The 16,018-nt window shown below is 32.1% G+C and overlaps 1 protein-coding gene across 3 annotated transcripts; it reads right to left on the bottom strand.

Annotated features, from left to right (window-relative positions):
• Positions 1-9,186: 9,186 nt before the first annotated feature.
• LOC107057924 (uncharacterized) lies at positions 9,187-15,318 on the bottom strand. Of its 3 annotated transcripts, XR_001471651.1 has the most exons (3): positions 14,831-15,318; positions 12,848-12,980; positions 9,187-9,458 (listed from the first exon to the last, which is right to left on the bottom strand). XR_001471651.1 is itself a non-coding variant. In XM_015303069.1 (2 exons), exons 1-2 carry the CDS (start codon positions 15,085-15,087, stop codon positions 9,389-9,391), a joined length of 327 nt encoding a protein of 108 aa, XP_015158555.1. In that variant the 5' UTR covers positions 15,088-15,314; the 3' UTR covers positions 9,187-9,388. The 3 variants fall into 3 exon arrangements, 1 of the variants encoding a protein (XP_015158555.1); XR_001471652.1 differs by lacking the exons at positions 12,848-12,980; positions 14,831-15,318 and adding an exon at positions 10,804-11,129; XM_015303069.1 differs by lacking the exon at positions 12,848-12,980 and having other exon boundaries at positions 14,831-15,314.
• Positions 15,319-16,018: the final 700 nt, after the last annotated feature.

Below are 16,018 nucleotides of genomic sequence, written 5' to 3'. Positions count from 1 at the left end.
AACCACCAAAGGATGTAGTTTAGTGAACGAGACTATACCTTCCTTAATTAGAAGTTTCATATTCCAGTCCTGAATTTGAAAAAAAATCGAACATTTCTTATAAATGAGGCCTTATGTAATGTGAATAGTGGAAAATAATGAAAAATCTAGATATAATTTGAAATGACTATTATTGGTTCACACAATGACAAAGAAATGTGATAAATATGAATCCATTTTGACAAGTCATATCTAGAAGTTTATTTTATTTTCTTTCCAAATAAAAGACTATATTAGTATAAGTTATTTGTTGAGAAGCACATGACATGAACCACTATGATTAAAGCTCTCAACTAATACTTTCAAGTACAACTAATTAACTAGGTGGATGTCATGTCAAACTTCCTAATTCAACAAAATAAACAGGATTGAGTACACATAATTAATTCATCTGGTCCACTTCTAACTAATAAAAACAAATGCCACAGTTTTGTGCCATTATTTTGAGGAGTTGGCAGGACTTTTCAGTGTCCAAATTAATTGATGAACAAATCTAGGACGTATTAATTGTTTTTTTTAAAGACAAAAGATGCACAAAACAACAAAAAACATCAAATGTCATGTCCTAACCCATTCACATGTTTTCCAGAGGAAAGGCCATTGTTTGTTTTGACAATGTCATGTCAGAATTATGGTATTTTTTATTTTTAATAAAATTTAAAAGAGGGCAGGATAACTAAAAATAAATATTGTTAAAAGAATGGCATAATAATGGAAATAATATGCATAGAATTAACAAATAGGTATATGGTGTGTAAAATCTCTAGTTGATTTTGTTTTTTGAAAAATAGCTATTGTAATCGAGTTTTAAGTTGAGGGAATACTAGATGTTTGGTGATTTCTCCTCGATCAAAATAATAAATAATTTAATCAATATTCTATGGATATCTTGTTCACATAAATTGCATAGTTTCATAATTAGCCATCCCTGTATTACCATGTCTCCATAAGAGTTTATTAACAAAAAATACAAAATTTTTGGTCTCAACTTCAATACATAAATATATCATATAAGACTAAAATATAATTTGAAATTTCCTTTTTATACTTCTTGGTCATTATTACGGTTATTAGTGTAATTTTATGATAGTGGCTGTTTTTTCAAATTATAATAGGTATCAAATCGGCTATCGGGCTGTGAGAATTTTAGGGTCCAATGGGCCAGATTCAAGGTACAACAGATACAAGTCCAATGGGCCAGATTCAAGGTATAGCAGAAACAAGTCCAATGGGCCAGAATGTATGATGTCCGAAATGACAAATAGAGTTGGTGGACTTTTTCCTACTAATTAACAAGCCCAAAGTGGAACATCAAATAGAAACTCAATAAGTATTAGATAAAATTTCAGAAATAGCAAATATAGTAGTTATAATAATCCTCTATAACTATAGTTTCGATAATTGCGCTCCATAACTATAGTTCCATTTGTTATGGAGGTTGGGGTTGTATATTTTTGTCTATTTGTATATTTCGTTTGCAAATATACAAATAGGATAAGTATATACAAATTTTGTATTTATATATTTAGGAATTTTTCAGAATTCCATTGGTATAGCCAATATACAAACAGAGTAATTTATTATGAATCTTTCATAAATCGTATACAAATAGGTAGGGTAGGCATATACAAAATTCTGAATTTATACAATCAGGAACCGACTTTTCAATTCTGATCTGCTTAAATTTTTTTTAATGTTTACCCATAAGATAGTGAACCAATCCAATTGACTAGAAATTTTGCCTTATAGGTAAAAGTTAGACCTTAGATATGTTGCCCATCAAACATAAGTTTTAACTTTTGTCCACAAAGCTAATGTTCAGGATATATTTTTAAGAGAGTGAACTTACTCAATCAACTAGAAGTTTTACCTTATTAGATTAGAACTTATTATGTTGCCATCAGGCATATTAAGTTCTATCATTTGTCCATAAGGCAAACATTTAGGATGTTTCAAGACAGTGAACCTGTTCAATTCCCCAGAAATTTCATTTTACATGTAAAAGTTAGAACTTAGGCATGCTGGCTATCAAATATAAATTTTAACTTTCGCCCAAGAGATAGACGTTCATGATATTTCAAGACAATGAATCTGTTCAATAGACCACAAGTGTTGCCTTATAGGCAAACGTTAAACTTGCTTGATAGGCAACATAAATTCTTCCCAACAATTTTTTTCTAGTAAAAGCCATTTACTAAAGATTTTATTCAAAAGGACACAAATTTAAGATCAAACGCTTTAGGAGACACTAGACGTAATTTCCTCATCATCAACTCAAGTCGATGGATTTCAAAAAGCACACAATAACCAATTTAGTTTATATTTGTAAAATGTAATTCATTTTGCATGAAGCGCGCAACAGAAAAGATTAGTGATATTTACAGATTATTAATTAGTAAATTGCACTAATTGCAGAATCCAAAATTCTAATAAAGGGATTAAGAAAATGTCAAACCTGGAGTTGACTATTGAGCATTGACTAAATAAGCAAGATATGTTTGTGATAAATACAAGATTATCTCTAACATTATTAACACATACCTTGTTTAGATATTTATTGACGAGATCTAATTACAATCAATTTTTTTCCTTAAATAGTAAACACCAGTAATATAACATTTGCTATAAAAACGTAACGTTAGCAAATCCAATAATTATATATGGCAAAGTCTTTAGCATCCTTGTGTTGTATTCTTTTTTATGTTTCCCTTATCCTTGGTAATTTAAATCTATACGTCCACTTTCTTTTGAGATACTGCTTTTTAATTTCCACTAATATTTTATCTCTGTTAGAATTTGAATCTGATTTCACCGAACTATTTCATTGACTACTAGACAACAACAACTATGACAGCTTGATTAGGTTTTTTTCTTTTTGCAGTTGATGAAAATGTTGGGAGAGTGGAAGGGAAAATTTGTTACAAAGAGGTGCATGAGATAATTTGCAAGAATGATGATCCAGAACCAGATTGCTTGCCTGCATGTAAACATTTATTTGGAGGTGGAAATGGAGCAACTTGTGCACCTCAATTTAATGGACCTAGCATTTGTGCTTGTGTATATCAATGTTGAATAAATATTTATTCATTAAATACTTCTATTTTGGTCCTTTAAATATATGTCATGATGCAACTTTTGATTGTGACGAAAAAGGGTAAAAAAAATATCCTTATATTATGAAAAATTGAATAAAAATGTTATTCGTTAGTGGTTCGATTAAAAATGTCTCTATCATTAATATTTCGGTCAAAAAATCCCCCACCATTAATATTTTTTGGTCAAAAATCCCCTTTTCTTCTAAACTTATTATTTCTTTTTTTTTTGTGAACACATTATACTTATAATAAAATATTATTTTGAAAGCACTTTTTTCTTTTTTCTCTCTCTTAAACTATCTTTAGCTAAAATAAAAGTGATTTTTTTTCTTAATCTCTTTTTATCAATTAAAATAGAAATACTGCATATAGTACTTTTTAAATCGATAATATAGGTCAGATATATAAGATTATGATAATTTTATCATTAATTTTCACTAAAGTAACAATTAAAAAGAAAACTCCTAATAAAATAAAACTTATTTTTATTTCTCAATCTTTTCGTAAGTGAAGTAGGATAAACAATTATTACTATATTTCTTGATTTCAAAGGTGATATACAAAAGGATCGACGATAACTCAATTTGAAGCAATGTAATAATCTTTCGTATTTTATGGCATTATAGTTGTGATATCTAAGATTTATATTAACGAGTTTTCATTTTTCTTCAATTCAAAAAATATATTAATTATTTTTATCGTTATCTAAATTAAAATTATTGATGAAGTATTATGATCTTATATATAAAAGAAAATCAATGATGGATCTGTTTGCAACAAATTTTAAAGTGACAGAAAATAAATTGCAATCACAATAAAAGAAGAAGAAACATAACTTTATTGATAAATATACGCGTAGTATTCTGTTCCTCCCTTGAATCTACTCTCCTAAGATTTATTCATGATTCGAGGGCCATTAGTGGCGTATTTCTAGAACTAGGATGATTTAGATTTGATCTCTATATGAATCTTTCATGACTTTTGTGGAATATTTGAGATCTTGATCTTTAAAATTACCTAAGAGTTTATGGGATATTTTGAGATGCCTTTTAAGAGAATTTAGTACCCTTTATATAGGCATAAACTAGGGTTTAGGGTTGAGTAGCCTCTAAGAATTCTAATTGAAACTGAACACAACTTTCAGAGTCCCAATTCGAATTGAACACGTCTTGTACAGTCCGCAAAATTTCAATGTCTACAAATGCCCCCGCTTTAAGGCTTGTCGGAGTGTAGACTCGATGAAACTCAAAGACGAGGCTTAAAGTACTCATTCTTCCACCTTTCTAGCTTCAGATTTTTAGATTTGATTTAAGAGAGGAAGGGCAGATTTGGTCCCATTGGGCGTGCCAATTTGTTTGCAACAAATTTTAAACATATGAAAAATAAATAAACCACACAAATAAAATATGAAGAAACATAACTTTATTGATAAAAATGCAGGTACAATTCTGTTCCTCCCTTGATTCTACCCTCCTAAGATTTATCCATGATTCGAGGGCCGTTAGTGGCGTATTTCTCGAACTAGGATTATTTAGATTTGACCTATATGAATACTCCATCAATTTGCGGAATATTCCTGATCTTGATCTTTACAATTACCCAAGAGTTTATGAGATATTTTGAGATGTCTTTTAAGGGAATTTAGTACCCTTTATATAATCATAAACTAGGGTTTAGGGTTGAGTAGCCTCCAAATATTCTAATTGAAACTGAACACACAATCTAGAGTCCCAATTCGAATTGAACACATCTTGTACAGTCTGCAAAATTTCAATGTCTACAGGATCATAATATTTTTACTAGGAAAATAATTTATTTTTAAAAGATAAGAACAATTTATTTATTAGAAAAAAAAACATTTTTCAGCTAAAGTAATAATAAAGATATTTTAAAACCAAATAATAAACGAATGACATTTTATTCTATTTCATATAGTTTAAGATATTTTGATCATTTTCTATTGATAATAAGCTAAATAATAGGCACATAAGACGTGCCAGCAAATGGAAAATGAGAGCAAGAATGGGTGAGCAAAATTGCACAAAACACCATGTAAACTAATACAACTCTCTGATATTTTATAGTTATAACATTTAGTTTTAATTTATTTAGTTAACATGGAAGGACTCCACAAATAGATAAACCCAACAATTTAAATGAATGAATGTATGCAAATTAAAGAAATTTCCTTTTATCGCTAAATAACATAACTAAATAAAGTCATCAAACTTTTGCAATGAAACGATCTAAATATACATAGATGCATAGGTAGGGTAGTAAAATCAAACTCAATCCACTAAATTTGTCTAATTCGATTAAGTTTGGACAGGTTATTAATCTCCCTATTCATTAGCTCAATTCATTTCAACCCATCAAAATTGGGTTGATATATAACTCGAATTAGCTCATGAGAAATCTTGTCAAAATATTTTTAAAAACACTATTTTTTAAAATTTGATATGCTATATATATATATGGGTTCCTGTATATATCCATAATAAAGAAAAAAATAATTTTATTAGGTATGAAAATAGTTTAAAAGAAATAGTAAAACAATTAAGTTTAATAAAAAATTAAATTGAAATGGATCTTGACCCGATATATAACTCATTATATGATGCGTGTTAACCAATACAAATTTAGATTAGATTAGATTGGCCCAAATTTTGACCCAACCCACTTTGTACAAACTAAATATTGCAGTTTCAATAAACGAGCTAGCAATTTCTTACCAATGATATAGTAGGAATAAACAAAATATACACCTCTACTCAATAGATGTTGTAGTTGAATAGTTGTTCTTTCTATTCTCTATTAATATAGGTCCAAAAGAACAATTTTTTTTATTATTAATTTTCCAAATATTTACTATGTACAATAGAACTTCTTAAATATTTTTAACGACTTGCCGTGAAAGGATTTGTTTGGACTATTAAGGTTTGGTGTTGTGATTTCTAAGGTTTTGTCTAGTGCAAGTCGTTATAGTGGGAGATGTATCGCAAGCGGCTTAAATTAATTTCCGTTATAGTGATAGCTTCTGCAACAACCCGCCGCTATAGCAAGATTGAACTGCTATGGTGGGGTAAGTCGTAAAAAATGCAGAAAACTTTTCAAGATAGCTCATAATCAACCAAGAATGTTTTGGGGAAGTGTAGAGGCGACCTAGAGCAATTTTCATTCGTTTTCCATCGAAATCATTGGTAAAGTTCAGTAAATTACTCCCCCAAGTTAGAAATTTGATTTTTAAGTCTTAGAATCTATGGTGATCACTTTAGGGGAGGATTCGAGTTGGTATAAAGGAAATTTTTTGGTTTGCATAGAATTATCATGAAATTAGTCTGAGATTCATAATCCAGATATATTTAGGCCATTTAGGTCTGATTATGTGTTATGTTAATTAATTGTAGACCAAGAACAAGTTTGGTATTATAACAAGGGACCACTAGAGATTGGACATACATATAATCTTTCTTCTAAATTTTTTTATTCTTTTATATATATATATATATATATATATATATATTTGAAAAATAGTTGTAAGATCAAAATCAAAAGCCCTTCTTTTATTATTGTTCCTCCCAGATACATGGCTTACATGCCTGACTTATGAGAGGCTCAAGTTCAATAGAGCATTTCAGGCTCGATTCGAGGAGGGTGATTATTATTTGGTTACCATTTATGTAATATGTGCTTATTAATTGGTGCATTAGTTTCACCTATATAACATATGGCTAGGGAAAATGACAGAAATATAATCTGACATGTCATATTGTTATTAATTACATGCGATAATGTGCTTACTTGGTGTACAAATGTGATTTGTATTTATTATGATTATAGATGTATGATTGTTGGTTGACTCAAATATCACGGCTGATACATGATATTTCTTGGTCAGCTCGGGTACCATGCATGATACATACTAATTATCACGATCCGGGAGTACCCCCTAGACGTAATATGGCGTACTCGGCCCCGAAGGGGTCTCATACAACCCCTTAGCATAATCATAGTCATAAGATCATAGGAAAATAGAGTGGAATTTAAAACTTTTTTTTACAATCGAAGTTTTTTATAAAAAATGATAAAGTCTATACACTATGTCTCAAATCATCTAATTACTTAGAATAAAACTCTTGAATACATCTTAGGGACATGGCCCTTACAAAAGTCTAAAACATAAAAGAAAGGCATAAAGGACATATGGTCAAGCCCTCAAATACAATGAGGACTCACCAATCTTCTTCTTCTTGATCTACCATGATCCTAGTTATGAGGATGGAATCCAACATCTCCAAAGCCTACACTTATAGAAAATGTAGAAAGATGGAGTTAGCACAAAAAGTACTAAGTATGGAAGCCATGCAATAAAACCATTAAAACATGCATAAAAGGGACATTTCATTTGAAACCATGCTATATGCCATTTTGAACATCATCCTTGAGATAGTTAGAGAATGCATCTTATAAAGCAACTCACATACAATTCATCATAGCATAAGAAATATCATCATATTACAAACATAGTCTCCAACATGAGCATAGTACATATCCCAATCTTCACAAGACATAGTTCAAACACATAGTCACATACCAAGATCATCTCATCTTAATAGAACTACCACATAAGCAACCCTAAGCTATACTTGTGCAATGCATAGGTAGGATCCCATAATCCTATCTACACTAAGTACCACTCTTAGGTCACCATCAACATACATATCTTACTTTACCTTATTCATAACCAACATACATAAGTAAGAAGACATTCATGTTCATACCTTGTAACAAGTGAAGTCAACCTTAACATCCATAGTTACCTTTCATACATAATTCATAAGTCATCATAACATAAGAGAACCCACACCATATCCCCTTCAAAGGTCTATTTGTGCAATGTATAAGTGAAGTCCCATACCCCCACTCACACTAAGTAAATCTCATTAAGAAGTCATAAGCATAGTCCATATTCATATTCATAATTCATACAAAGCATACATTCAACTCATAATCATCATATCATAAAAGAGACATACCATGCCCACTCTCAAAGCCTACTTGTGCAATGTACTAATGAAGTCCCATACCCCCATTCATACTAAGTAGAACCTCTTGAGGAACCATAGAACATGCCCATGTTATTATCATAATTCATATTCTTATCATTTAGGGAGATTTAGCCTTAACCGACATAGACCATGTAAGCTACATGGAATTCGGTGTCTTTCCCCCACACCGAAAGAGGTGTCCTACTTGCCAAAGGTAGAACTAACATAATAGCTTATAGGTGGATCCACTAGCTATATACCTATGTGGGCACATAGTTATGGGGTAAGGAGATTGCTACTAGAAACCCGGACTTTCTAACGTAGAAGGTTTCCATCTCATGAGATAACATACAATAGGAAGCCGGACTTTCTAACGTAAAAGCTTTCATCTCACTTTCATACCCTCTTGGTGCTAAGCATAATTCCCTTTAAAAGTCATATTAAGTCTTTACTTAAGTTCATGGTCATAAGAGAATGCACTAGGCACTCAAACCAACATATCGTCATAATAGCTCATATATTCACTACAACATTTTATGTCTGCAACCACCCTCGTAAAGTGTGGCCTAAACTATGAAAAAGTGTTGCCTTTGATAAAAAGGCCACGCTTTTCCAAGGGTGGCCGAAAGAAGCGTAACCTTAGAGTTTAGGCAACACTTGAATCAGCTACGCTTAAAAGCGTAGCCTAAACGACAAAAAAGGCCACGCTTTGATGTACCTCATATAGCAACATTTCTATCTCATATAACTACACTTTCAAGCGTGGCCTTTGCTTCCTTATTGGCTACGATTTTAAAGTGTTGCCTTTTCTATCAAATGTATGACAACACTTTAAAGTGTAGTCCTTGCCCATGTCCGTACCACAATTTACAGTCCTATAGCTACATTTTTAAGTGTGGTAATATTATTTTGGCTATAGAATATTTATATGCCATAATTTCTAATTAAAAAACACCAATATTATTTTGCAATAAATAATCTCAAGCATTAAATTAGCTAATAAGTAATTCAAATATATAGATTTGCAATGAACTTCAAAAGATAGTATGTCTTGTGTACATACACATACTTATAAAGCAATATTCTAAATATGTGTACACAATAGTTCAAAAAGTACTCTTACAATAGTTCAATATATTATAGCAATGAATATATTTCACAAAATCAAATATAATGTATTCAAACTTTTAGAATAGTTCAAAAACTCTACATCATCCACTTCAATGTGATCAAATTGACTTGCGGCGACCCTTCAAATTTGATCACTTCAATTTCCCTACACAAATCAGATTGCAGCAGTTATAGATCAATAAATTAGATTGTAGCATGCAGTTCAAGAGTGCAAATTGCAGATTTTTTGAGTTCAGGCAGCACAGTGTATTCTAGTAGATTGCAGATTTTTTGAGTTCAGATTGCAGCACTGTGTATAGATTAATTTTGAGTTAAGGCAGCACTGTCTATTCTAGCAGATTGCAGATTCAGTGTATTCAACTAATAAATTGATGTTTGATCCATCCATCCGTTCTCAGGATTACAAGCTCCCACCTAGTTGCAGGTCAGTGAACGAATGGAAATCACATATTCTAAGGACTAAAACATGGAAATCACATGGATGTGCTTTCAGTTTTGACTAAAACATGGAAATCGCATATTCTAAGGACTAAAACATGGAAATCACATATATCCTTTTACTATCACATTACAAATTAAAATTTAACAGCGAAAAAACTTTCAAAATTTTGTACTCTACAAAATTCAGATATATACACACACATGCATATAAACAAACACACACACACACATATATATATAATCAATTCAGACACATAACATATCTTGAGCTAAGAACCATTCATGCATTCTAAGTCAATATAGTACTTATATATAAGAGCTAAGAACCATTCATGTTTTCATCTTCTGATTCCTCATAAACAAAATAAGCTCTTACAAAGGTTTAAACTCGATCAGTGCTTGTATTCTCGCAAATAACACACCTAATTCTCGCAAAACAGAGTCAAATTCTCTTTAAAGTTGACTTTGAATGCAAGCAATGATCATGTTTAAGCCTTCCGATACTGCCTGAACTCCAATTCTCAAGGTGGAAATAGGGGAAGATGACACACCTAATTCTCGCAAAACATAGTCACAATCACACAAGATCAATGCCAACTCCAAGTACACTTCAGGCCAAAGAACAGGTGCAACAGGATAAAAATCCAAAGACACTTTAACAACTTTGGTAAATATGTTCCAAATTTATAAAACGATAGAAACATGATGATTCAGGTGCCTACTCGCATTGATCAAACTACTCCAAATCCCCAGAAAAAGGCTAATAAGGACATAGTCCCTGAACCAGCTCCCTACACTATTATCCAATCGTTTGCTGCTCGACTAAGACAAAATCAGGCTAAAAATGATATCCCTATTGACCTTGCGACTCCTATTATCACTACCAAGCAAGGATTGACGGTTGGAGCCACAACTACACACACAAATCAACAACTATAATGATCTTGTTGTGCAGGATCAAACCAACAGCCAACAAGAACAACTAGACAACGTTGAGAAAAATACAGTTGAGAGGTTCCAGAAGAGAGAAAAGTACAATTTAAACTTACGCATGTTGATCTGTGCTCCCTTTGTTACCATAAACACTGTTCCATTGATTCACATGTGAATGGAAAAATATAGTATAATAATATCACTTTAAAATCTCATAGATGTAATATCTAACGTCAAAGTCAGAAAGAGTTAGATAAAGCACTTTAAAATCTGTGTTATTCACATATTCAAATATAAGACTTGGGGTCTTCGACTGCTTATCTCTGACAATATCGAGTAACTTTAAAATATTAGGTCCACCACAAAGATTCTGCAGTATCTTAATCTCACGCTTGATCTGCTGTAAGCGACAATAACAGATAAGTACCAGAGTTAAATAAATGTGCAAATATATACTATATTAAATAAAAGAGAATGATTCAAAGTGCCAACAAAAAGGTAAATGCACATATAACTTGCATATATATGATGGTCTATCACTTATAAGTAATAAAGAGTTACTACACTAACTTAACACAACATAAAAGTTAAGAGATACACATGAAAAACCTCATTTGGCTAAAGAATGAAAGATAAAGAAAGTCGAACCGTGGAGATATCTGATTGAGCTTGAAGAATATAAATAATACATTACGTCGCTCAGAAACATAGCACTACGAAATCACAAACCCTTTTAAAAACTTGAACATTATAAGAAACTACTTAGGATCATAGACACAATGACTTCCCAATTTGAAGAACATCAACAAGGCTTCTATACGTTTAACAAGTTTGGTAGAAAAAAAACAAAAAAATATTTATGCATTTAGTAACATGACATCAAGGATACTGCAACATTACTACAAAATGTGGTAAATTAAGCTCCAGAATGTGCAAGTAGCACACATTGAGGTTAAAATGAGAGGTCGCTTGAGATTGTTTGGGCATGTCGTCAACCTCAAGAGGCGCCAGTCCCTGGGTGTGAAATCATGGTGAGTGGAGACCTAAAATAACATTGAAGGAAGTTCTCTTGAAAGATTTATAAGGTCTTGGAGTTCCTATAGTCAACCCCAACTTGTTTAGGATTGAGGTGTAGTTGTGTGTTGTGGTATATTAATGTCCAATTAGAATATCATCGACTGATATTGTTGTTAGTTCTGGTTTTGTTCATCTTAGAAAATGAGGTTTTACGAGTTTTTGTTAAGATTTTTGATGCTTCTCTTATCTAGTTGGATCAATTTCTTCTTCTTTTTTACAACGGTACTGAGGCTAGTTTGTGTGCACCTTGATAATTCCAGGGTATCTCCTACCTCCCACTATCACAGAAACCAAATAACGAAGAAAATAAATTGTTGTCTCCTACACTTTCTATATTAAGCCAAACTTACTTCACATATGGAACATAACAAAAACTAAAACCTGTAAACCAAAATACAACACGAGAAAAGATTAATCCTTTAACTACTTGTATTCAACATCTATTACGGTGTAAAAGACTAAAAGAGGGTGCCTCTCCAAATCTTAGCAAAAACATGTGACTGAGTGATGATAATACTTCTAGATGAAAGTGGTGGATGATGTAAATCATGTCGAGTAAAAGGGGATGTCTCTAAGAAGATATTACCTAGTTAGTTCGCGCAACTACAAGGAAAAAAAGTTAAGTCTGCAGTAAGTTCACGAAAGCTAACTTAGGGAAAGGACTACAGCTTTGAGAAGCAACTAAAAGATCTACATGCATGTAGAAAAATAATCCTCAAAATTTATTTCTAATCATTCCAGTGCACCTACTGTTTGGTTTCCAAGTTTGAGTGGTAGACCACATCTTTAAAATCTCAATCATGTCTTTCTTTCTAATATAAGCTGATTCCAACATCTTAAGTGAGTACTATATTTCATTATTTACCAAAAAATGAGTCTACTATAGTTTACACTCATATAACGCACAAGCAAATGAACTGTTCTTATCCCTCAAACTGCAATAGAAGTCGTCCAACAATAGAAAGTCAGGACCTCACAATGAAAAACCTTAAATTTCTGAAAAGCATCAATTTCAAGAACAGATAGAAGCTTATTAACTAGCATTGGATACAGACATATAAAGAAGCAAAGAAGGAAACCAACCAACTTTTTTTTTCTTCACTAGCTTAAGGATTTTGATAATGCATTTTCATTATTAGTAGTGTGAATTCCCTCAAACACCTCGCTATACTTTCTTCTCCCAACTTTCCTTACCACGTCGTAATCATCCTTCTCCCTATACAACCAATCAACAAATGGAGAAAACATTAATTCCGTCTGAACAGCCTTGAAAACACATATAATAAACAAATCATGTAGGAAATGACCTGCACCAAATTCCTTTTTCCTTAAAAGAACTAAATGTCAGCCCGAGAAATGTTGAGGAGAGGAATCTGATACCATAATAGTTAATGACACACAAGACAGAACAAAAAATGCAGTTACAACAGATTCATGAGGCTGAACCAGTCAATATTCAGCTTCCAATTTCTCAAGAAGATATCAAGACAGAAGCATTAAACATGGTTATTATAGTTAAGTAATACACACAGGGTGGCTTTCGAAGGGTTTGAAAAATAAACCATAGAAATGTTGATGAAGAATGATCGGAGAAAATCACAACTAGATAAGAAGGGGCCTGGTAAACCAGTTTCTACCCCCAAAGAGCAGAGGAATTGGAAAAAATGAGTTGAAAAACCTAAAATCTAGCTTGAATGAAGAAGTGGAAGGAAGTAGAGGGAGGATAAGATAAGATGTTTTAGGTACATATGTACAATTTTTATTTTGAGAAAAAGGTGCATCCACAAAGTTATAACTATTGTGATGATTAATGGATATGAACTGGTAATTGTTCTTAATTGGAAAGTCAAGTGCCTTCTCACTGGGAGAAAGTTCATTTTTTTGAATAAATGGTAGTACACGAAACAAAGAAGGTTCTAGTGGGTTTTTGGTTCAACAACAGAAGTAGCACAAAGTAGAATATCTCTTCGATGTATGTGGCGAATTCAAATGTTGGCTGGTTAATAAAGTTTTGCATTTAAGCGGAGGAGGACAGATGAAGAGCCATTATCCACAATGTTTTGGAGCTGGAAACAACAGATTTCTTAATTAACAAAAAATAACAATCACCACAGTTGGAAGTTTGTTCTTTACTTACTACAAAGCACATGGATTTACAACACCTTTTAGGATTCAATACAAAGCCAGATTTAGGCGTTGAATTTGGCGGAAATATTGATGGTTAATATCTTGGGGAATGTTAAAGCGTAAATGGGCTGGAACAATGAATAACAAGAAGGTAGTCACGTAACTCTGAAGAGCAGGAAAAGATAAACTGTAAGAATCAGAACTAGATCCCACACGAACTATACCATGACGTTAGAAAGTTAACAATTGCAGGGTACAATTCAAAAGCGTAGTTGCTGGGGAAGTGAAGTCCAATGATCATAAAACATTAAAATGATATACACCTGCTTTTACTTTAGCTTATAGCCCTCCAGAACCATATTCTCTCACACACATATGTTCTGCTTGCTAGGTGCAAGAACAATCGTTGCACAAGGGTAAAATGTATCAGAAAATCCTCACAAAAGACTCTAGAAAAACTAACAACCTTTATAAAATAGGAAAAATAAAAAAGAACAACAAGAACTTGAAACTAATTGGCAAAGTTCCGTTTGAGGAAAAAATATGATATCTTTTTGTCATACGTTAGCAAAATAACCAGCTTTATACCAAACAATAAAACAAATTGGGCGCGAGCATATACATTCTGCTTCAGAAACAATTCAGAAAGGACGCATCTTTGAGACACAAATTACACTTCAAAAAAGATAGTTCACGCGTGCATACCCACACAAGAAGTAACCTTTTCCACTATCTGCAGATTTTGCATAGTAACTATACTCAGGAATCAGGATAACCTAATAGCAAGGGTAAAACATGTAGTGTTGGATATTCTAAGGCAGGATAATCATACCGAATTGAGAGTCACAAACATACAAAAAGTTATATTTCTTCATAAAGCTTAAGATTGTGTAAAATACTAAAACTTAAATGTATGAAATGTGAAGAAAAGATAAATACCTTTTAATGACAAAACTGCAAGCCTTGTACAACTTTTGCTTGGAATCTGACAATATATACATATGACAGAACCTCGTAAGCGCCATTGCCTTCGACTTACAGCCATGAACCCCACACGTATTACTGATGACCGCATTCCCGTTGTTCTCTCCAATTCCTAGAGTACCATCCTTATTACTCTTATTCTCATCTTCCTGAAAAACACTCATTCCAAACATCCAACAATACTCTCTATGCTTGAGCTTTACTTCCTCCATTAACGACCAGTAACAATCTCTGTATATACGCTGGAGTTACAACCATGAATCCCACAGGGCAAAGAATCAACTAATGTAAGTAATAGAACTACGAGCTATACTTCCAAAAATTAAAAAAATCCCATCAACAAAGACAATAATATCAAAACCCTAAAGCTAAATATGTAACCACGCCGCAAGCAATAAACTCAAAAACCATAAATTTTTACTTTTAAAAATAATTTTTTTACTTGATAAACTCTATTCCAACAAAGTATTTTCAATGTAATGAAGATTTAAGAAATCATCTTCTTCACTGAAGCGTTTGTTCTGTTATTGAAGAAAAAAATCAAAAAATCATCAGGTTTTGAATGTTTGGGATGAACAATGAAATTTTGCCATTCGATAATTTGCTTTGACAAAAATTTGTAGTTTATGCATTGATGAAGGAATACCTCACAAAAATTTGTAGTTTTGCTTTATGAAAATTTTCAGATTTGGAGCTTCAATGAGAGATGAGCCGAGCGTTCTTTCTTCATGAAATTGGGGATTTCTTCAATGAGCTGAGAGCTGAGCGTTTTTTCTTCAAAAAGTTTTAGATTTGAACCCTGGAATTTTATACTTTATGACTTATTTTATTCCCAAATAAAAATGTTAGCTGGCTCTGGAAAATGTTGGAGGGAATATATTATTTTAGTGAAAAATTTAAGGTCACACTTGTAATGTGTTGTTTTTACAATTGTAAAAATAGTATACTTTAAAAGTGTGGCCATATATGTAAATACTTGTTGCCAATTATATCAAAATGTAAACAACGCTTATAAAGTGTAGCCTATGCCATTAAAGAGTACACTATACAAGTGTTGTCAATATTATCGAAGCCAAAAGTCAAAAATTTGGGCTTACGCTTTAAAAGTGTAACCAAAAATATTTTAGGCAACACTTTACAAGC

This window comes from Solanum tuberosum, unplaced genomic scaffold, assembly GCF_000226075.1.
Source record: "Solanum tuberosum cultivar DM 1-3 516 R44 unplaced genomic scaffold, SolTub_3.0 scf00406, whole genome shotgun sequence".
In the NCBI taxonomy this organism is placed as follows: Eukaryota; Viridiplantae; Streptophyta; class Magnoliopsida; order Solanales; family Solanaceae; genus Solanum; species Solanum tuberosum.
This window is presented reverse-complemented; position numbering and strand designations above follow the sequence as displayed.

Coding starts and splice junctions, on each gene's coding strand:
- LOC107057924 (XM_015303069.1), bottom strand. CDS start 15,087: ATGGAGGAAGTAAAGCTCAAGCATAGAGAGTATTGTTGGATGTTTGGA. Junction 9,459..14,830: donor TGCAGTTTTGTCATTAAAAG/GTATTTATCTTT, acceptor TGATTTGTGTAG/GGAAATTGAAGTGATCAAAT.